Below are 22,819 nucleotides of genomic sequence, written 5' to 3' on the forward strand. Positions count from 1 at the left end.
ATTTTGCAAACTTATGCCTTGCGTCCGATTATGTATTTTTAAATTTTTTCCCATCCCATCTTCACAATTCCAAAGCCACATTAATTAATTAATTGAATCATAATTAATATAAATTAATGTAATCTTATTTAAATTTCTCGTATACTCATAAATTTCGGCATAGAGTTCGTTCCTCTTATTTTCTTAGCTTCCGAAGCTTATGAGGATTCAGGATATTTTATTGTCGGCCTTGCTCGACTCTAGCATTCTATTTTGCTTCTCTTCTTACATTAGCTTAACGAAGTATTATTAATTGTTAACTTAAGGTAATCCGACTGCTCTGCTTTAAAATTTTTTAAATTAAATTCATTCCTATTAGTTTGTTATTCATGTTGTATTAAATGAAAAACTATTTCACTACTGACCGAAGGTCCTTTTAAAGATATATTTAGATACCACTTAAAGTTTGTTTTTCTTCCAAAACAAGCTTTGAAACAAGAGTGCGTCAATATACTCTGATATTACACTAAATAGTACATTTTAATCTTTTATTGTGTAATTAGCGCTGCAAAGCCTTTGTTTCTCCTCGAATGTTCACTTAAGCCGGGAACCGGAATCTGTAATACACAGCTCTAATTGACTTGAAACATCGCTTTTTAGGTTAAAACGTTTAAGTCCCAACTTATTTATTATTCAATAAAAGCCAGCGTTAAATTTGCAACAACACTCTTCCTCTTTTCCTGAGTGCACTACATTTTCACAATTGTCGACGAAAATGTCGGACAGAGCCGCAGACTTTGTGGAAGAATATTTCCAGAGCCGCTGGCCAGTTGTGTGCAGCGTTTTAATCAAAAGTGAAAACTATTTCAAAATTGTTGCTCTCCATGTCGCCTTCGGGGCACGCAACCAGACAAAATGCGTTATGCCTCTTGCAGTTTTAAGGCATCTTAGCATCGTCCATTACTCTCGCCACATGGCAACACATTGTTGGGGCCTTCACAGCAGGCCGGGGCAGCAGGCCGTCTATGAATTTGTTAATTAAGCTTAATGTGCAATTTAAACTCGAAGAATGCGCACTCAGCTGGCCAAGTGGACTGGACGGTCTGGCCTATCTGTCTTAGCCGGACAGCAGACGTTCATGTTTATTTTATTTGAGTTTTGGTTAAGAAGCGAAAGAAGATACGCCGCCCCCCTTCCCCCTTCCCCCTTCGCCACCCTTCCAGAAAAAAACACCCCACAAAATTCTTTTAAATACTCTTAAGTCTCTGTTCGGTCGGGGTTGGATCAGAATTATGATATTTCACTGGACTCCAAACGGTTTAAGTAATCATCATTTGATTGCGAAAAATAGAAGGGAGCGAAAAACTTTATTCTCCAAAGATGGTCGGTAAGCCTATCAAGTGTTAACGGAGACAATAAACTTTTATGCATATGCCTAACAATTTACAATACCTTCATGCGTATATTGCTGGTCAGCTTCAAAGTTCGCAGGATATTTTAACCTTGCCACTGCCCCCTATGTGCCACGCTGGCACTCAGCACTCCACTAATCTGTCCATTGTGAGGCATTGAAAGTAGAACAGACTGATGTCCATTGTGTGTGTGTGTGTGTGTGTGTGTGGGTGTGTGTGTGTGGAAGTCTGCTGTTTACGACCACACACTGATGGTCAGCTGAAATGTGCATGGCATGGTTTAAGGTCAATAAGAGGGTTCATGTTCACGAACTTCAATGCACAGGTCGGCGTATTATACACCAGAGAGCACCCTTCATGATTACTTAATATTAATGACTTGTGCACATAAACCGGCTGGACAGGCCTGGCCAGGCCGGACCAGGCGGGGAAAGCTGTGGGGCACGTTAATTCTACCAGCTACTAACCAGCAGATGGAACCTGCCCGCTGATGTCGCAAATCTGTCGCCGTCGATGAAAAAGTTTCGCCTCCAAGTGAATGTAATAAATGCCTTTTGTGTGCGACTCTTGAGCTTCATGGTGGTGCGGAGGACAGATGAGGATGAATGGTAACGGGTGGGAACTTTCTTGCTTTATCTTCGCATTGTTCCGCAGCTCACCGGCTGCTGTGGCAAATGGAAATATTTGCTTAAGCAGATTTAACTACATTAACTTAATTAAATAAGTATTAAACAGATGATTGCGAGCCATGGGAGGTGTTGAAAAGGCGCTGAGAGCGCATACGACAATATGGCTGTTTGTTACTGTTCATTGGGGCCTTGGGGGCGTATGCGTGATATTGATTGATTTCAAATTACAGTAAATAGCAGCGGTCGTATTCGTTTTTCGCCTCTGGCTGTGCACCAAAGAGTTCATTTGTGATTGTATCTGCTGCCTTCTTTAATCTATAAGCACCAAAGAGTAGGGGGGAGGCCATGCAGCTGTTTATGGCTTTGTGCCGCCCTCGCTTTGTGAGTTGAATGCTTTTGTTTATGAGGCTTTTGTTGAGATTGAGGCGCAAATGTTGTTTTAATCAATACTGTAGCAACACACGCTGAATAGTCATCCAGCAAGCTCACATTGTACTACTTACTTGGTCAGCACAAATTGTTTGGGAAATACGTGTAAACCACAGATTATCGGATTACTGGGAATTTTGCCAAACATGTAATTAAAACTTGTTGGGCATTAAAGTGCAAAAATTGAGCATACTTTCCGGAACACTATACACTCACATAGGCCCTTGGGACACACTTGAACTTCAGCAAGGCCAATGGCCAATGGCCAATGGACAATGTTGTGGCCCTGGCCTAAGCCTCTGCCACCCTTTGCGGTCAGATGCAGTGGCAGAGACAAATATAGAGGCGTGTTTGTGTCTGTTATTGCCGGCAAGCAGGATTTTATTGTTTTATTTTATTATTATTTTGCATAAATAATTTCATAAGCCAGCGGGCTTGTATTCTCGAACTGCTGACAACTGTCAAATTGAAATCTGGCCTTGTTGAACCAATATTGTAGTTCTGTGCGGCAACTTGACATTTATGCAACAAAAATTGGTCGTCTGGGAGTTGCAGATATGGTTTGTTCTTGGCAAAAGTATTTGTATAAATAACTTTTGCAAAAGTTGGCAAACTTTTGAAGACGCAGCGACTGCCATTGCTTTTTACTTCCCCATTTTTATTTCACAATAAATACGTATTAGCCGTAGTCCTATTCTTCTATCGCCAACATTTATAGCCAAACAAATTTACCGCCAATTAATGTTTATTGACAGTACGATGTATTTATGGTTTTCGATATAACAACAGCAGTGCCTTAAATTCAACTTTATAGTCAAGAAAATATAGCCACATAGCCTCGATTAGGAGTTGTTCTGCATTTCGCTTTAATTCCAATTGGAGACCATTTTGCCCCGATAAACAGATATTAGGGTTTAAGTATTTTGTAATAAAACACTTTTCACTCTGTTTCCAAATATATCGAATACAAATTTGTGCGTCATATTCCTGTTTAACTAACTGCGATAAAGGGCAGTAAATTATTGCAATTGTTTATCTATCTATCCAGGCGGCCAATTCCCAGTTTCTGCAAACTTCGATATCCTTTAAATCGAATACTATATCGTACTTCCATAAGACTTTCTATACAGTCCACTATCGATTCATGCTAAAGGTTTTCTATTCTTTTTAACCGACTTCAAAAAAGGAGGAGCTGATCAACACGTCTGTATTTGTTTTTTCAAAAAGTTGTACGACATATTTTCCGGACTTTTTACTTTTCTCCATCTCTGTAATTGTTTTCAGTCGTTGTGCTGCGTTAATAGATTTTTTTGCGATTGCTGAGTACAGTTTTATTCGACATGGAAATTAAATTGACTTTCTGAAATCAATCAGTAGATCCTTTAAGGAAATGTGAGTTGTTAGATCGAGACATTCGACAAGTTAATTTTTTCTAATTAATGCACCACATTTCGCATTTACTTTAATTGAATAATAATTATTGTACTAGAATTTGTTTTCAGCTTAGCTTTTGTTGTTTTTAAATACATGTTGAGGCTTTTTTAAATGCTATTCCAAAATCTTGAATGCCATTGAACCGGCATGAATGAACCATTATTGATGAAGAATCGGTTACTTGGTTTCTTTGAGATCTTTTGTGCAACAATTGTGAGTGAACAATTTTCCTTTTTAATAACTTTACTAAAATAATTAATAAAAAAATGTTATCTTAATTCCTAATATAACCCAAATATTATAGAGATTTCAATGGTATAAGAAACGTAATACTCGTTGAGTACAACATTATAATTATTCCTAGATTCCTCGTGTACATTTCAAGTGCTGGGATCATGGAAATACTTTTTCTTGCGTGGAATCCCAGCTATCCCAGCTTTCACAAAATATTGAAAAATGGCCATCAATCATTTTTAAACTTAATAATGTACGAACTCGCCTATCCTAAAGAACCCTTGATTAAATCAGCTGAGATTACGAACCCTTTAGAATTAGCCGGCATAATTTGCCTTTCGTTCAAAAGTATGCTCGCAGCTAATATAATTTTTGACTTCTTTCGATTAATTGATGCTGACGATGAAGGGGTTGCCTGCCATTACATTTAAAATAATTTTCAATCGTATTATCAATCGTATTAAGTCTAACATTTAATTAAAATTAAAGTGCGTATCTTTTTACAAAGTGGCTCGTTAATACTTGTAATTGTTACCCTCACCCATCATAATTTAATTCGAGGTAGCATTGCAGTCCACATGACATGGCTCCCACATTTAAAAAAGATTAAATTTCATGAAATGCCAGTGAAGCGAGCCACATGCTGCAATCACAAATTGTAACTTATAAATAACCATTCCAATAATTATATTGGAGGGTTCTAAAGCTACCGATTGCCATGGCAGGACGGGGCAGGGCAGGACATGGCAGGGCAGAGCTAGCTATTTGGCCAGGGCCGCATTGGTAAGTCCTTACTCGAGAGTTGACAGGTCTGGAAATGAATAAAATTCTGCTGTCATTCAAGCAGATAATAGGCAGGCATACGAGCATATAGACCAACGAACAACAAGGACATTTCAAGGCCAACAAACTACCAACAACACACTACCAAATGTATCCCGAGCCCACTTCACTTGTCCCGCACTGCTTAAGCACCAACAACTAACAGCCAACAGCCAACAGCGAACAACCAACAACAACAACGGACTGTAACGAGGCACATCAACTTTGCCGTGTCTGCTTACGAAATTGCGCTTCATTTATTTATAATAATTACAACTGTAAAAAGTTTTAACAGTCGTTTGCCCATGGACAGGAGCCGCCTGAATGACAGAATGACCGCCTGGCCAGTTGGGCAGTTGGCCAAAACAACGAAAAAACAGCGAATAAAGCGAGCAATGCACGAGGCACGAGGGTCGTCAAAAAATCAGTGCTGTTGCTAAAGTTTTCGCCTCCTATATGCAGACTAATAGTGAGAAGCAGTTGTGGCAGCAAGAAGGCAAACAGCACCTTTGGTGGGGGCTTCTTTAATAATGAATGCACTTGAAATTGAATGCTATTTGGAGGCAATCATCCGCAAAATATTCGGCCTCATTTTTGAAATTATTACGCCAATTGGATGAGCGGCCCAAACGAATCGATGAATGAAAAAAAAGAAAGGAATGCTAAAGTCGAGCAGGCTCAACTCTTAAATACCCTTTACCACCCCACAAAAAATCACCCTATCATAATGAAACTTGGTATATGGATATATAATTACTAACTGGATGTGTCTACCAAATTTTAGTTTAAAATTCCAAGAATTACGGGAGTTATAGAAAATCTTGAATAAGGGGGGAGTGGGGGGGGGGGGGGGGTGCATCGGAAAAAATGAACAAACTCGTCCTTTCTCGGGCTCAGGAGAATCTGTATACCAAATTTGGTTATTCTAGCTCTTATAGTTTCTGAGATCCTTGCGTTCATCCAGACGGACGGATAGACGGACGGACGGACATGTCTAGATCGATTTCTCTCGTCATGCTGATTCAGAATATATATACTTTATGGGGTCGGAGATGCTTCCTTCTGCATGTTACATACTTTGCACAAACCCAATATACCCTTTTTACCCTACGGGAACAGGGTATAAAACAAGTAAAAAAGCTAAAGTCGGGTGTCCCGACTTTGAAATACTCTGTACAAATGTTTACAATAATTATAGAAAATAAAAAAATTAAGAAAATAAAAAAAAAAATTTGATCGATTTTACCTCTCTCGGTATTCGAACTCACGTAAAGGGTGTATAATTGCACATTTACATAGCAATTGCGTCTGTGTGAGTGTATGTATGCCTATGCGCATCAATTCGTGTCTGTGTAAGCATTTTCGCAGTCAACCAAACAGCAACATCAACAATAGCCGCGGGCAGCGCCTGAGCAGCGCTGCAGCAGCGCTGCATCAGGAAATATATTTGTGGCTATAACTTCTTGTTAAATCGGTCTATCATAATGAAATTTGGCATACGGACACATAATAACCAACTGGGGGTATTTCCAAAATTTTAGTTCGAAATTCCAAGAATTACGGGAGTTACGATTTGCGGGGTAGAGGGGGGAGGGAGGGGAATTCCAAAATATACATTTTCTGCGTATTCACATAAGCCATCTGGGACTAAAATTTGGTGTTCCTAGGTCTTATAGTCTCCGAGATATAGGCGATTATACGAATGGAAAATCGGGAAAACCCCCATAGGGGGGAAGTGGGGGGGGAAAATCAAAAAAATAAAACAAACTCGTATAGAATACACACATAACGCATCTTTGTGCAAAATTTGGTGTCTCTATCTCTTATAGTCTCTGAGATCCAGGTGTTCATACGGACGGACAGACGGACAGACAGACAGACAGGGCTAGATCGACTCGTCTCGTCATGCTGATCAAGAATATATATACTTTGTGGGGTCTACCACGCCTCCTTCTGCCTGTTACATTTTTCAGCTCCCGCAAACCTAATATACTCTTGTACATTTCATGTACAGAGTATAAATATATGGTATATATAGTATCTTTTAATTTGTAATGCACTTGCCAATATTGCTGCTCTCGTGATTGTTGTGGCTGCATCTTTTTTATTCGGCTTACAGTTTTCAATTTATTTCTTTTTTGTTTCACTATAATACGGAATCAAGTGCTCGCACAACCGTGTCAATATTATATGTCCAATTTGTTCATTGTTTGGCCATCAATTATTTGAAAATACACCAATAAGTGCATAAGGTCGGAGAGAGGAGTGGGGAATGAGGAGTAGGTTGCGAGTCTGAATGAATTCAATGAAGCATTTAATGAAAATTGAAAAGAGCAATACAATTAAGTCATAAAACAAGCGCACAGGACAAAAATGCTTTCGCCAACTGTAGGCCACACTTAATAAAGGAAAATAATTTGAAATGTGTTGCCATTTCGCCGCCCGACTTTTGTTGCCCTGGTAGTCGCTATAATGGGCTGCTCCTGCCGCCGCTGCTGTTCAATCATGGCCAGCTGACCTTCAGCACGGCAAAGCGAACAAGATACGCCCACACCCACCCACACCCACTCCACAACTCACTCACGTGTGGCCAGCAGCCCCTACGCTTTAATTACTCTTGTGGAAAATTGCTTTAACTCAATTTTTTGCTGGTTGTTTTTTTTTTTGAGTGTTAAGCATTTGGCACGAAATCGGTAGAGCCGCAATGAAAGTGGATTGAAAGGCTCAATGAAAAACGCCGGTCAGTGAAATTTGAGCGCATGAAAACGAACCAAAACCAAAAGCCACAGCCACAGCTACAACTACAAATACAGATTCCAGCCAAGAACCCAAACCACACCCATACCCATACCTAGACGCGTACCTAGTCAAGCACTTGGGGCTCCTTGAAGAGAGCGCTGAGTGAACTACAGCCCTAGAAGCGTTTTATTGTTCGCAGCTCAGAGTGTGCAAAAGTTTTGCACTTGCAACTGAAACCACTTGGAACAAGCGTTTGTCTTGCCACACATATGTATGTATGTATGTACATATACTTGTATGTACGAGTACCTGCCCCACAAATTGCCAAAGTTACAGCTACGAGTATTCATGCCGCCCGCCGCTCCGCTCCCAAACGGGCTTAGCTTTTGCGCTAATGTGACGAGCCAGGACTTTGAAACGCTCAGCAGCTTGAAGCGCAAGGCAAATTAATTAAAATACAAAATACCACAAGCTGCTACAAAAAGGCAGTCCACAGCTCAGTTCCAGCTGGCACACACACCAAGCCATGTCAGCTTTCTGTCATTCGCTAATCGGTCGAGTCGAGTCGAGCTCTGGCCAAGCCAGCACCCACTGCAGCTGTTGGCGCTCTTCCGCACTGCATATCCTGTTGGTAATCGATTTCGAAATGTGCACCAAGGACGTGAGTCCGAGGCGGGTCGACGCTTTGCGGGCGACGCGGTGTCAACTACAACTTTGAAACTGAGCATGCGACATTTGACGACAAAGTGCCGAGCACTGGCTATATACATATCTATGTATGTATGAGTGTGGGTGTGTGTATGTGTGTGTGTGTGTGGAAAAGCAAAAGCAGAAAAAGAATTAGCAATAAACGTACACGCACGCGATGCCACGGCTGCCTGCCTTGCCTCACTCACTGACTCACTGACTGACTGCCTCACTGACTGCCTGACTGCTTGAGTAACTGGCAAACCGAAGTAGTGGATAGCCAGCAGCAGGGTGTGTGGGAAGTGGCAGCAAAGTTGGCGGCACGTCTGTTGCCGGCACTAAAAAGGGCTAAAATCAATAAAATGCTTGTTGCTTAAGCTGCAGAGTTCCAACTAGTGCTGTGCACGAGACAATTCCTCGAAACAATCACATACTCGTACTATATTGGCGCATTCAAGAAATTTACGAATTTTTCACAAAGTATTTCAAAATTATTTTTTTAACGTCTAAATGTAATTTATTGTCACATTTATGAAGTTCACGAATGGTGTTAAGCCTCCCACGACTAAAAACATATTTATTTTTATAAATCTGTCCCTTAAAGACTCGGAATCTTATGACATTTACGGGCACTATATCTCCCGGCATTATGTTAGCACGTTTCTTTGCCGTTCCGCAAAAAAGTTTAAGAATTTTTGTTTTATTGTAGATAAAAATTGTAGATTTTTCATACAAACGTTGGAGTCTGTTTCCCCCCTTTGGAGCTCGAATTTTTCAAAATTCTTATCGCCAGCCTACACTATGAAAGAATACTTGAGTCAGTCAGTCAGTCAGAACAAACTGTTTTATGCATATATAAAGAAAGAGGTGGCATAATTAATAATTTTATTGTAGAAGGAGAGCATAAATAATAATTTGGGTTCTATCGGTAGAAACTTTTAAAGTTTATTTATAACAAATGCTTAATAATTTGTTTGCTGTTTATGAAAATATTTATTTCATTTTTGAAAGGCGATAATAAGACTGCCTCTCACGTCATTCGATTTCATTATTAATCTAATCGGTGGTGGTTTAGTTTTTATAATAAATTACAACTTTCAATATTTTTGTGTATTTGTGACACTAATAAGTCACTATTAGTATTCAGTATTTCACCGTAGTTTTTCCAATCATGCATGATTTAACGCACAGCTCTAGTTACAACAACAGCGACGACGTTAACGCCAACAACAACTTCTTTCTATTTGCAATTATATTGGCTGCGACGCCCCCCTTACAGAACACTGTGCAACATAAATAGTTGCGTTTTTGTTGTGGAAACAGAATGTTTGGCATTCCTTGACTTGCGGCAACAATAGACTGAGAGTGGCGTCCGCGGCAACCCCCCCTCCATCAAGAAAAATTATAAATACGAGTATCTGGGATAATTGTGGAAGAGAATTGCTCATGACGTGGTTGAGATTCTTGCCAGTTATTATGACAAACTTTGTTAATTGGAAATAATTCGGGAAAATTTCATGCAAGTTCAATTACATTTTGGCAGTGGTTGCGGTATTGTTGTGTCGGAAAATTGTTCACATTCTTGTTGTTGCACATTATGGACGGGAAAACCCCCATGAAAACATTTTCACACGCGCTCTCGCCACTTTGGCAAAGTTTTTGCAACTTCGACGCCGAATTGGGAATATCGTAATACACTTAAGAGCATACACACACATATTCGAAGCTCGACACAATGCAAAATGATAATTTTCAAACTTTTAAGCTGACATATTATTCCAATATGAACAAAGGAAAACTGTCATTAAAGTATTTTCTTTTTGACTGGAAAATAAGCTTAAACTTGTTATCCGTCTTTTATTTTAACAAATTGGAACAGCACGTCAAGCTTTAAATAAAACTCAAAAGAATATTTAGTTTCATGTGAAAGTTTTGAGAATATCAACAGCCCACTGATAAGATTTTCCGAATTAAAGGAAATTTAGGTAAAATAGCAATAACAACTAATATTTTCAGCTCTTTTAATTGTTAATGACAAAAGCGAGTGAGAGAGTAGTTCTTTACAGAAAAATATTTAGATCGTATCACAAAATATTTAACGCAATACGCTATATTTGCTTGGCTATATTAGTAAGTAAGTTAGTTAGTTATCATATGAATATGAATTCAAAAGGCAAGCCTTATTCTCAAGAGTCTCCAAGTGGTATCCCCTGGTCCAATATGGGTACGAATGCAAGAGCACACTCTTCCGATTCTGCTCGACCGCAAAACAAACGCACAAGAACAGTTTCCAATTGTGCATATTACAAAAACATTTCAATATATGATAAACTTTTTGTGAAGTCATTAAAAACGGTTTAAATTAATTGTTAACATTTAATGCCCTTGTTGTCTTTAGGTAAATGGCAAACAATATGCATTAAAATGCAGAGTTTTCAGGTAAATGGCAAACAATATGCATTAAAACGCAGAGTTTTCACAAAAGTAGGTTAAAGCAACAATAATTTGATTGAGTTTGCTGCTCCCAAGGGAAAATATGTACAAAGATGCTTCAATTTAATAAAAAATCAGCTATAAGTGGATAAAAGTTAGTTTATCGAAGCGCCTCAGACCACATAAGGTACACATTTATACAAGTATTCTATCTGTCTCTCTTCCTCTCTCTCTGTCTCTGTCTCTTGATGAGCATAAAGATCTAGACATGTCCCTTTTCTTCATTTTTCTCGATTAATCAAACTACTATATGTGACCAATCTATGACCTGTACCCAAAGAGTATGCTAGTGTTATGTGAATGTTTGTAACACACAAGAGGGGGCACAAAGTATACATATGTACTTGTATACAGTGGACAAATAAAGTTTAAGTACACTTTGGTTTTTAAAGAATATTCGATTAAAATAGTAAATTTTCTAACAACAAATGAACCCAAAGTTTTCAGATAATGATTGGGTTTATATTTGTTCACACAACAGCACTTTTCCCTTACTTGTCGGACCAAAAACAAGGAAATATGATTGAAAATACAAAAGAACTCTTTTGAGTTTTCATGCCAATAAAGTTTACGTACAGGCGCTAAATCTTAGCTTAATTTGTATATTTTAGCTACATTAGTAACTAGTTAAACGTTTAGCAATTACAGTTTGTAAGCGTAGAGGCACACTTTTCATTGAAACTTGGGTGTCGTATTCCCAAATTTTCTCCGACTTATTCTTCGACTTTAGCGACATAATATTATCCTTGCGATTCCCGTTGTCCAACAAATTCCAAATGTGTTCGATAGGACTTATGTATATTGTTATATTGTTTGTCAGTTTGACAAGACGAGTCCACCTGTCCGTCTGCCTGTGTGTACGGTAGGATCTCGGATATTATTAGAGCCAACCTTGCTATCTAGATTCTCCTAAACCCGAGAACTAGTCCCAGTATTTGTTTTTTTCTGATTTAATTCAGATTCAAGAGTTTCCAGTTGTTGTCTACTATGAATTACCACAAGAACTATCCCATTTACGAAGGCTTAGCAGTAGAAGCTCGCTAATAGTTTTTAGTACTCACACAAATAGTTGAATAAAATTTCTAAAGCCCACACACTTTAACAATACCATGAATGAAAAGTGAATTAAATCCGACAATATCAATTTAAAATACGCCTCGCAGCGCTTAAGGTCGGCACAAAGCCGATTGTCAATTGATCAGCGTTTCCCCCCAAACGCTGGAGTCTAAATGAAAATGCAGCTAAACGGAAGCTGCTTTGGAGCGTCTCTCCAACCAAAGGGGGGTCGAGGTCGGTGCCGTCAATATGCTCGCACCCGCCGTCACAGTTGTCCAGCAACGCGGGGGGCAGAATAACAGCAGATGTGGACGTTGACAGACGATGCGATGTCGATGGCAATGTTACTTTGCAGAAGATGGAGACATGGCTGGTTGGCTGCCAGAGCCGTAGCCATAGCCACAGTTCCACATTCATTTTCCATTTCCCAACATGACGACATTTTATTGTTTGCTCAACCTATTTCTATTTGTGTATAGTATGTGTGTGTGTGGTAGTAGTGTGTTGAATGGTTGCGTGTGCAGTGCGCGTGGGTGTGACTGCTTGCGTGTGGGCGTGCAGTTTTGTTGTTGGTCCACTGCAGGCACGGCCACCCTAACTGGAATGGGGGCTTCCTATTTACTTACCAGTCGTTGTTGGCGCTTGTAACTGTAAGTGCGACCGATTATGTGCACGCAACTGTAGTTGGCTTGCCCTACGCTGCTGTTTCTGTTGTTGCTGTTCCTCATACAAGTATAACTGTTCTTGTTGCTTTTGTTCTTCGTGTTGTCGTTGTTGTTGTTCTTTTGGCTGGTGACTGCTGGCACTTGCTGTTTAAGCGCGTTGACTGCCGCTTGTCGTGCGTTGTTATTGTCACCGTTGCCAATGACAACGACAACCAACACTAGCTGTCGCCAACACTAACACTGCCCAACACTAACACTCACCAGCACCCACAAAGTACTTATGCTTTCAATCAGGCGCCAGTACCAGCGCCAGCGCCAGCGCCGGTTCTGACTCGGAATTGAAAATCCATTAACGACTACAAGGCGAGCAGTCCCGGCAAATGGTAATGGCAGCCTGAGACAGCGTCCACATGTACTATATTCATATGTACGTGTATTTATGTACATATGTTTGTATGTGTGTGCGAGTATGTATATTGCCAGCAAGTCAGGCAACTACGACACTCGCATATATTTTTCGAACAATAAAAACAAATTTGCTGCAGTCGAATCAACAGCGCTGGCTTGCATGCAAAGAAAGCGCGCTGACAGGCGTAGAATGGGCGAGGTTGGTTTGGTCGGTGCTGGGCCCTCCCAGCAGCTCAGGGACGGAATAAAGGGAATCGTTGCAACGCATGAAGGGACATGCCGTGGCGCATAATAAATAACACGACTGCATTTAAGCCAAGTGTAATGCAGGATAAAAAGCAAACTCAAGGAAAGGCAAAAAGTGAAAAGTGTTGTTAAATATTGCAGCAAAAATAAAAATAACATACTATAAGAAAAAACTACTAAAAAAATAAAATAAAACAGAATACAACTATAGTACGTCGTCACGTAGCTGAATTGCCGCAAAGCAAATCGCAATCAAGAACGAAAACAAAAACAAAATCAACATAAAAATCTGTTAGCCAAAGCCCCAAGCAAAATGCTGACCTGTGTCTGTCGACCCGTATCGGGAAATCTTCCGAAAATGCCACCGTCAATGATGCCCGCGTCGAAGGCGCGCGCCAGTCCCACCCGAGTGGTGACATCGGAGCCCAGACTCAATGTGAGTACAGCCCAGGTACAGTCCATAAATGTTAAGCTGGCCTGGCCACGCAGAAGCCGCGTTGGCAAAATTCATCCATGAGTGACCTTTATTTGAAATCAAGGCTCAATTAAGAAGTTGCACATTCCAGAAAACATTTACAAATCTTGCAACTACATATGTATGTATTTTTAAATTTATAAAATTTAATTTAAAACAATTTAAAACAGATGATTTTTAGCTTTTCAAGTGCAGGCTAGGAATTAAAATTATTTCTGTCAGATCTAAAAAAAAATATGTTTGCTGCTTCTTAGTTACTGAGCTTAAAAATTCGGTAAAGCTTTCTTAAAAAATTACCATAAAATATAAAATAAATATAAATATAATACATACATACATGCCATAAAGTTCACTTTATTTAAAGTAAATGTTAAAGCCTAACTCTACTGCTAACAACTTATTACAAAAAGGAACCAAACCTTTTAAACCTAATATTTCATTTTGGTTAGTTTTTGACTCTCTTCGATCTGGTTGGAGTCAATTGCAAAGCTAGAAATAGTTTTATTTAAATTTAACTTAAATTATTAAGCAACGAATCAGCCTAACTCTACTGCTTACTACTTATTACAAAAAGGAACCAAACCATTTAATGAATACTTGTGCAAAACAATTTATACGGATTTACAAAATGCTGTAAGCTTGGTTGCAAAAATTAGGTAACAACATTTAAAGCTAAATCTATCAGATCAGCTGGCTGTATTCTCTTAAGCTGGCTGATGGAACGATAGTCTGGAAAAGGATGAAATTGGTGGTTGACCAAAATGTTTTATTCACTGCATGTGTTGAGATGAAAAGTAGAACCTCTTCCATTTTGTCATCTATTTGATGGCCATATTTGCAGCAAATATTTATGTCATCTTGGCATATATTCTATCTACTACCCCTCTATTTGATCAGCCATATCATTGCAGCCAACCCACAGAAATGTGGATTTTAAGCTTTCCGTACTAGTCATAAGGCAGTAATATTAATCAACAAATTGTAAGCATTAATAATTTTTTTTAACAGGAAATATCTGCCTGGTTCCAGTTATGTCACATTTAATAATTACGATTATTACAAATTTTCCAATAATTTAGTCTATTAATATACAAAAAAATTTGTGTACAAAACATTTTCCTCTCCAAGATCCAATTACGTCAGCAGTTTAGAGATCGTCAGAAATGTAGGTTCCTAAAATGTTTATGACCATTTTAGGCAGATGCTACCATAGCTATTGCATTAGCTGGCACATTTGGGGTGAGCCTGCTCATGGTCGTGGTGTCAAACGTAATCTATTTTGCCGTCGTCCCTTTGTCTTTCATGGGCACAAAAAAAGGTGAGGCGTGGATGGGGCGCGGCACGAGAGTTGGCCAATAGATGGCAAAAGAAATCTCTAAATTAGCTTTCATTTTTCACACATAAACATAACTTGATTTATTATAAGCCGAGTGCTCGGCTATCTAGGGCCAGCGGGCCGGCGGACCGACGGGCCGTGACCACAGAACCATGAGCCAAGGTCCCATTTTCAAGTTGAAGTTGAGGGTTATAAATTGTAAATTTTATTTTCATTTTCGCGCTATCGACACCAGTAGGTTAGGACAAGGACAACGCCCATTTGGCGACACCTAGCTTATCTTAAGTTGAAAATCTAACGATTTGTCTACTGACACACATCCCATATACTACTCCATACACACACACACAGATAACAGGCACAAGGATACACACTTACGTGAAGTGTGGACACACATTAGCGCACTTTGGCCAACTACTAACCCTCCCTCAATGGGCATGTTTGCTCTCTCTATTCACGCAGGTGCCCAGCAGGCTGACGTCAGCCGAATTGAGGGCGATGGCACTGCGACAACAACAACAAATCGACTCACAGCACCAACTACTGGCCACAAAGGAGCAGCGCTTGCGTTTCCTAAAATCGCAGGAGGTGCGTAGTGCGGTGGCCAGCGCCGAAGGCGAGCGTCTGCGTCGACTACGCGAGCGTGTCGAGGCGCAGGAATCCAAGCTCAGACGCCTACGGGCCTTGCGGGGTCAAGTGGACCTGCAGAAGACCTACAATGTTACGCTGAGTAAGTATCAAGCGCAGGCTGGCTGGGTTGGGGCTGTCAAAGGGCCAGAGACTGGGGCACTAAGCACCCTGTCTACACACATACATATGTACCTGTGGAGGATCAGGGACGATGAGTCCAATTGAGCTAAGTACCACAGCATACCCTTCATGGGTGTACATTGGCGAGTAAGGGCAAGTGTGTCTGTTTAGGGTGGGATTAACATGTGCTGAGTGCCGACCGCGGTCCTCACATTTGCATGTGTGCCGTCGCCTGCCTCTGAGATTCGTCTCTGAGCATTTAATTTATGTATGTGTGCCACTTTGTTGTCCTTTATGATTGCCTGTGGCGGGCCCTAGAACTGTCTCGCAAAATATTTTGAAGACTTGAGCCGCCACAGCGACAAACAGTCGCTGCCAATGTTGCCTAATAATTAGTTCAGCTGGCGTAGAGCTTGGCGAAGGGATATGTCAGGGTCGAAAAGCCAAGTAGACGGTCGAGCCTGTCTGCCATATCAGCCGCTTCAGGATGCGAAATAGTCTTGACGAGCATTTGGGAAAGTGTGCAAACAATTAAAACGCTTAGAACTTGCCAGTGTGCCAGTTATGTAGACATATGACTATGCATTTGCTTGGGGGTAATCATAACACGAAGAAAATATTCCAAGGACCCCCATTAGCAGCTCGCTAAGATTTAAGTAATAATTTGGGAGATAACGCAACAGACTTTGTACATATTCGTATTTATTAGTCGCTCATTTGTCAGACAAGTGTACACAGGTTGTAAAAGAAACCCCTTAACCACAGCATGAACAGATAGTTCTGTAAAGAATAAGTAAGGACTTTAAACGCCAGTTTTTTTGAGCTACAACTTGACGCAAGTTGTCCACTCTAGAGTAGAATAGAATGCATAACGAAGACTACTTGCCTGTTAAGTGCTCGTACTATATTCAATAAGAAGAGCACCATTAGTGAGTTATCTCTATATATATAAAACAGTTTGTCCTGACTGATTGGCAATCAACGCACAGCCCAAACGGTAAGAACTAGGAAGCTGAAAGCTGAGCACCGAAGTATCCTTTCATAGTATTCATCATAGTGTAGGTGCGCGGTAAGAAGGGCTTTTGGAAAATTCGAGCTCCAAAGGGGGAAAACGAGCTTTAAAAAATAATAGTTGTAGTGGTCATGTGTGTGTACGTTTAACGAAATTTTTGTAAAGAACAGAAAGTGTTCATTTAAATAACTTAAATACCTTCCAATTGGTAACTTATAAGGTGAAAACATATGGGTATAAATACAATTTGAAACATTATATTGAGTCGGGTTAAGACGTGCAATTCCTGCTAGTTAAGTTTCTGATTTGAAGAGTCTTCTGCTAAATAGCTAGACACATAGATTTCTTTAATTAAGTTCGCGACCACTAACTATTTCCCAATACTTCATTTAGTTAGGAACTTGGAGTCAATCGCGTCTGGTCTTAACCCTTACCTGAATTAAAGACTTCCGTGCAACATGAATTAGTCTGCTGTCCATTTAATTACAAGAACAAGCTTTAATCGAGTTGTCGGGGACACTAATAACGTATAGTATACTAGTTCCACTGCCAAATGGCTTATAAAGTGTTCGTAACCATAAAAATTACCATAGTTTTGCATTGTTTTCTACTTGAGAGAACATTTTTCACCTAAGCGTGTTGTAGCAATTAGTCTCGAGCTTTCGAGCGATGGCCCTGCCCCACCCACACACACAGAAACTGGCACGCAAAGGCTTCACTAATTCCGTGGCAATCTGCGCGGCCGGCCGCCCACAAAATATCGCCCGCCAACATCAACAATAATGGTGGTAACCTCATTAGGCAAACTTTTGCGCTTTTGAATTATGGGGCAGCCGTTAAGCTAATCCGTTTAACTTTTTGTGCTTAGGCAATGACTTGGACTCGATACGCGCGCTCTTTAGCGAAAAGGAAAAGGAGCTTGGTCTAGCCGTAGCCAAGGTAGAAGCGCTTACGCGGCAACTGGAGGAGCTGCGGCGCGACCGCAGATGTCCTGTGAATCTCTTGACTACGGGAAATGGCGCCACACAGGCCTTGCCGCCCCAGGCCTCCCGCGAGCTGGAAAAGCTGCGTCGCGAGCTGATGGTGAGCTGAACGAGAAAAGACCCCCTTGGTTTTTGTTTCTCATTTTCCAACATCTCTCTTTCTTTATAATTTTCTCGTTGCTGATGCAGTATCGCAATCAGTTGTCCTTGCAACAGGATGCACGTCTACACATGCAGCGTGAAGCTTTGCAGCAGCGGCAAGCCGAGCTGCGATCTGTGGATCAACGTATCTATGAGCTGCAAACACGTCTGCAGCGCAAGAAGCAGGCGAACATACAAATTAGCAACACGCAACAGCAGCAGCAGCAACAACAACAACAGCAGCAACAACAACAGTTGCATGCTCAGACAGCTCAGTTGCTTGCCTCATCAGCGCAGCAACAATTGCAGCAACAACACCAGCAGCAGCAGCAGCAACAACAAAATGCCTTTGCCGCCGACCTAGCCTTTCAACAGGCCACCAATTTGGCCAAACATGGGGGCGTGGCAGCCCTGAAGCAACAGCTCTTGCAGAAGCAAGTCAATCAGCTGGCAGCAGCAGCGGCCGCAGCCGCAGCCGGAAATATGTCTGCCCATGGACCACCCTTCCCCCATAACGCCAGCCGGGCCGCCGAGCGTGCAAACATCGCACGCGGCAATGTAGCCGCCGTAGAACCCTTTATACATACGCCCCAGAAGTCGACTATAACGACGACGGCGAGTTACTTAAGCGCCGGCAACATACTGAAGCATGCAGCTGCGACAGCCAACACCAACCAGCAAAACCAGCTGATCCAGGACCTCACGCACGTTAAGATGAACCTGGCCAATGCGGTGCCTAACAGCGGCTTCTTTGCCGGGTCGGCGGGACCAGTCCCAGCCAATAGCAGTGCGTCATGTGAAAGCGATGAGTCCAAGTTGGCCAAGAAGCTGCTGAATGCGCAGAAAGCGACTGCCAAGACGGAGGCTGAGAGCCGCAAACAGGCCCAGTCCGAGGCAATGGACAGTACGACGCACATTTACGCCGAAGTGGGACCCAAAAAGCGCGATCTGCTTAAGGACATTGCGCCAGCCACAGCGCCACTGGTGGCGACCTCCACTGCTAGCTCCATTTCAAATGTCGATGGGCCATCGCTGGCCACAACCTTGCCTTCTTCGACTGGCAGCAATGCCAGCAAAATACCCAAGAGCATTGTGACAAGCAATGCCGCGTCGGCCTCTGCCCTCATTAGCAAGCTTAATCAGCAGCAAGCGAATGCAGCGGCAACACAACAACAACAACAACAGCAGCACTCAAAGGAGTCGCAGGAACAGAAGAAGAATGAGGTATCGGTTACAAGTGAAACGCTTTCGGAGCGCAACACGCAGCAATTGACGGTACACAGCATGCCCCTCGGAGCTGTCAGTAAATCTGTGGCCATGGCTGTCTCGAATACCACAGCCCACACCACCAACACGACCACAACCACCCATCAGGCGGAGAGTTTACTGCTCAAGTTAAAGCCGAAACCGCTGCAGGCCAACACCAGTGGAAATCTTGTGGTGCCACCGCGCAAGCCCATCAGCAGCGTGGCGCCCACATCAGTCACCAGCGCCATACCGAAAATGATTACCTACAGTCCCAAGGTGAATCGGGTTGCACCCAATGTGGTGGCCAACGCCGCCGCAGATCCACGTCCAGCGCTACCGCCCAAGCCGAGCAAAATGTCGCCCATAGAGCAGCCTGCGGAGCCAAGTCCAACGACAAGTTCGAGCAACGTGGCTCGCAAATCGGAGCCCCCAACCTTTGGTCTGCAATCGCTGAACATAAATGATAACTTGCCCATCAAAGCCAAACCGCTGACCATTCGCAAGCAGCCAATGTGCGAGCAGCCGCGTCTCAAGTCCACCCAGGCTCAAGGCGTCAGTGTGCCCAGCAATGTGGCCAAGTCGAGTCTAAGCATAGCTGGCGGCCCACGCAAGCCCGAACTGGCGATGCCGAGCTCTAACAATGGTCAGACGCGCCAATCCCAGCCTGCGCAGCCACAACAAGCGGTGGCGCAGCAACCTCCACAACTCCAGATGGATCCTAGCAAGGTCTCACCCGTGCCCGCACCGTCACACTCCCCCGTTGATCAGCACTCGCCCAGCAGCAACGCCAGTGCCGACGAGCCGGATCGTGCAGCCCAACAGAGCGAGACGTCGAGTGCCAGCAGCAGCAGCAGTCCCAGCGAAGCAGTCAAGGAACGACCACGCACCAGCGCGGGATCCAATGCGCCCGCAAAGCCTAAACTAGCGCGACGCGTTAGCTTCGATCCGCTGGCTCTGCTTCTGGACGCCAGTCTCGAAGGCGAGCTGGAGCTGGTGAAGAAGACGGCCATGCAGGTGGCCAATCCCAGCGCAGCCAACGATGAAGGCATCACAGCTCTGCACAACGCCATCTGTGCCGGACACATCGACATTGTCAAGTGAGTCAGAGTCTAGTAGTTCTAAGATTCTTTACTTACCCCCCCAACCCCATGTGATTCCAGATTCTTGGTACAGTTTGGTTGCGATGTGAACGCACAAGATTCGGACGGTTGGACGCCATTGCATTGTGCTGCCAGCTGCAATAATCTGTCCATGGTCAAGTTTCTCGTGGAGAGCGGTGCCTGCCTCTTTGCCTCAACGTTGTCCGATCACGAGACGCCAGTGGAGAAATGCGAAGAGGATGAGGAGGGCTTTGACGGTTGCTCCGAGTATTTATACAGTGAGTTGCAATGGACAATTATTATCCTTCGGGTAGCTCCTTGTTCCTTTATGAACTCACCTTAATGAGTGATATAGCTCAATAATATAGCTCAATAATATAGCTCAATAATATATAGCTTCAACAATTCTTAAAAGCGTGGATTGTGGTCCAGTTGAGAGGTCTTTCAGTTTTTGTAAGAAAGTCATTCAGTTTTTGGATCACCCTTTTCATAATTTAGGTGCCTGAAGTAAAAGTTTTAGTTCCCGAATAGTTGGGCTTAGTTGATTTTCATTTAATCCTACAATCCATTATTATTATTATTTGCTAACTTCCTAGCTCCATTGGACGCTTTTCCTTATCTATAGCTCTTTATCGAATAATTTCATTTGTCTATATTTAAGGGATATGCTAAAGATATGGATGGGAGTTCAGTTCAGTTTATTGGATATGCCTTTGAAGTTAAAGTTGTAATTCACAAATAGTTGGGCTAAGTTGATTTTCATTTAATCCTACAATCCATTATTATTATTATTTGCTAACTTCCCACTAGGAAGTTCCTAGTTCCCAATTGTATAGCCCTTTAACGAATACCTTGACTGGCAATAGTCCAGCAATCCATCAATTTATTAAAGCTAAGAAAACGCCCCAAGTATTTCGATTGGATTCAGGCTTAAAAGAATTTATATTTTAACATTTTTGGATTGCAATATCTAAGGCTCTTTCTATACTCTCCTAGGCATTCAGGAGAAGCTGGGCATTCTGCACAGTGGTGAGGTCTATGCAGTATTCTCGTATGAGGCCCAAAACAGTGACGAGCTGACTTTCCAAGTCAATGAGCCGCTGATCGTGTTGCGAAAGGGCGACGATGCCGAGAACGAATGGTGGTGGGCGCGCAACATGGCCAACGAGGAGGGCTACGTGCCACGCAATCTTCTCGGGGTAAGTGTAACAAATAACAGTAATGTGGACATGAGAATGACACTGCCCTGCCCTCACCGCCCCTCCCCACCCCACTACTCCATGCTTCTCTATTTCACAGCTCTATCCACGTGTGCCGCCACAGTCGCCGCACTTCAATGATTAGCAGTTAATACGCTTCACCATATTGAAGAAGAAGGCCGGCCGACTCGTACAGAAGCGCTATATATCCAAGTATATATAAGACTAATTCTGTGCACGTGCACAGCGGCTGTCGCCGAGATAGGAACACCAGGAGAGGAGGGTGCGGCACTCAGGCCCCAGCCTCCGATGCGACGACACAGTCTCGGCACAACAGAGCGTATTAGTAATAAGCACATCGTGCGCCCGCCCGCAATACAATATTCAACAGAGCCCGTGGCCTTTTTTCCCGTTTACTTTTTTGTTGGAAAAGCGAAATGAAGGAAAAATGAAGGAAACTCACTCGCTCAGACATACATACGAGTACACACATGATATAAGAGAAGCTGAATGACACGTCCGACTCCATATGTTGGCAGTGCTTTATCATATGAGCTCCGTGCATGTGGCATGTCGGCGAAAGTGCAACATTTTGTGGCTTCCTCGCCATTTATCACGTCGACATTGTGGGCGCACAATTAGCGAGAGAGGAGCGTACAAGAAATTCAATTCCATTTAAGCCTTTAGCCTTAGAGCGTACACTAATATCTAAGTAGGATAGGGACAACCAACAACCAACAACACACACCGATAATGCCGCCTACCCGCACAAACACTACATCAATACATATATACGTACATACATACAAACATACCTATATACTTGCCACCCTTATGTTTGTGCATTCGGTTGCATTGCAATCAAAATTTCAAATTCATTTCATTAGCCATGCGACTGCTTCGCCTAAGTTTATAAAGGACTTCATAGGACATAGGCTAGGATATGCTATACATATATACTATACATATATACATACATACATACCTACACACATACACACATGCGAGTGTGTACGAACGAACATAAACTCTTACTTATGTACTTACGCATGCTTCAATAACTAATTAGTTCTAAGAAGTTCGTTAATGCCTAAAAATGTTTACTTAAGCGGAGCCGCATCGACGCCAGCTCGGCAAATCGAAATTTACAATATAAACTAACTAATGTGATTTTTGTAAAAAGAAAATAAAATTAAACAACCTTTAAATTGTGTGTATAGTACTTAATATCGGTTCGAAATACTTAATAAAGCTTAACAAATAAAATCACGTGTAATATCTCAACATAAGCAATCGAATAAAATATGTACCTATTCAGTATTTAAAAGTCTGTTTGAATTCG

General features: G+C 42.1%; 1 protein-coding gene across 2 annotated transcripts in view; it reads left to right on the top strand.

The window, feature by feature from the left end:
* The window catches only part of LOC115623590 (apoptosis-stimulating of p53 protein 2), a 55,723-nt gene extending 32,950 nt beyond the window's left edge, over nt 1-22,773 (top strand). The window contains exons 1-7 of one of the 2 annotated variants that reach the window (XM_030517995.1): nt 13,547-13,669; nt 15,507-15,774; nt 17,675-17,889; nt 17,979-20,275; nt 20,339-20,556; nt 21,275-21,477; nt 21,578-22,773. In XM_030517995.1, the coding sequence (XP_030373855.1) occupies nt 13,547-13,669; nt 15,507-15,774; nt 17,675-17,889; nt 17,979-20,275; nt 20,339-20,556; nt 21,275-21,477; nt 21,578-21,622 (3,369 nt within the window). In that variant the 3' untranslated portion in view covers nt 21,623-22,773. Of the gene's footprint in view, nt 1-13,546; nt 13,670-15,506; nt 15,775-17,674; nt 17,890-17,978; nt 20,276-20,338; nt 20,557-21,274; nt 21,478-21,577 lie in introns of those variants that run through there. The other variant, XM_030518004.1, reaches the window with a different exon arrangement.
* Nucleotides 22,774-22,819: the final 46 nt, after the last annotated feature.

Source organism: Scaptodrosophila lebanonensis, unplaced genomic scaffold (assembly GCF_003285725.1).
Source record: "Scaptodrosophila lebanonensis strain 11010-0011.00,11010-0021.00 unplaced genomic scaffold, SlebRS2 tig00000001-arrow-pilon, whole genome shotgun sequence".
In the NCBI taxonomy this organism is placed as follows: Eukaryota; Metazoa; Arthropoda; class Insecta; order Diptera; family Drosophilidae; genus Scaptodrosophila; species Scaptodrosophila lebanonensis.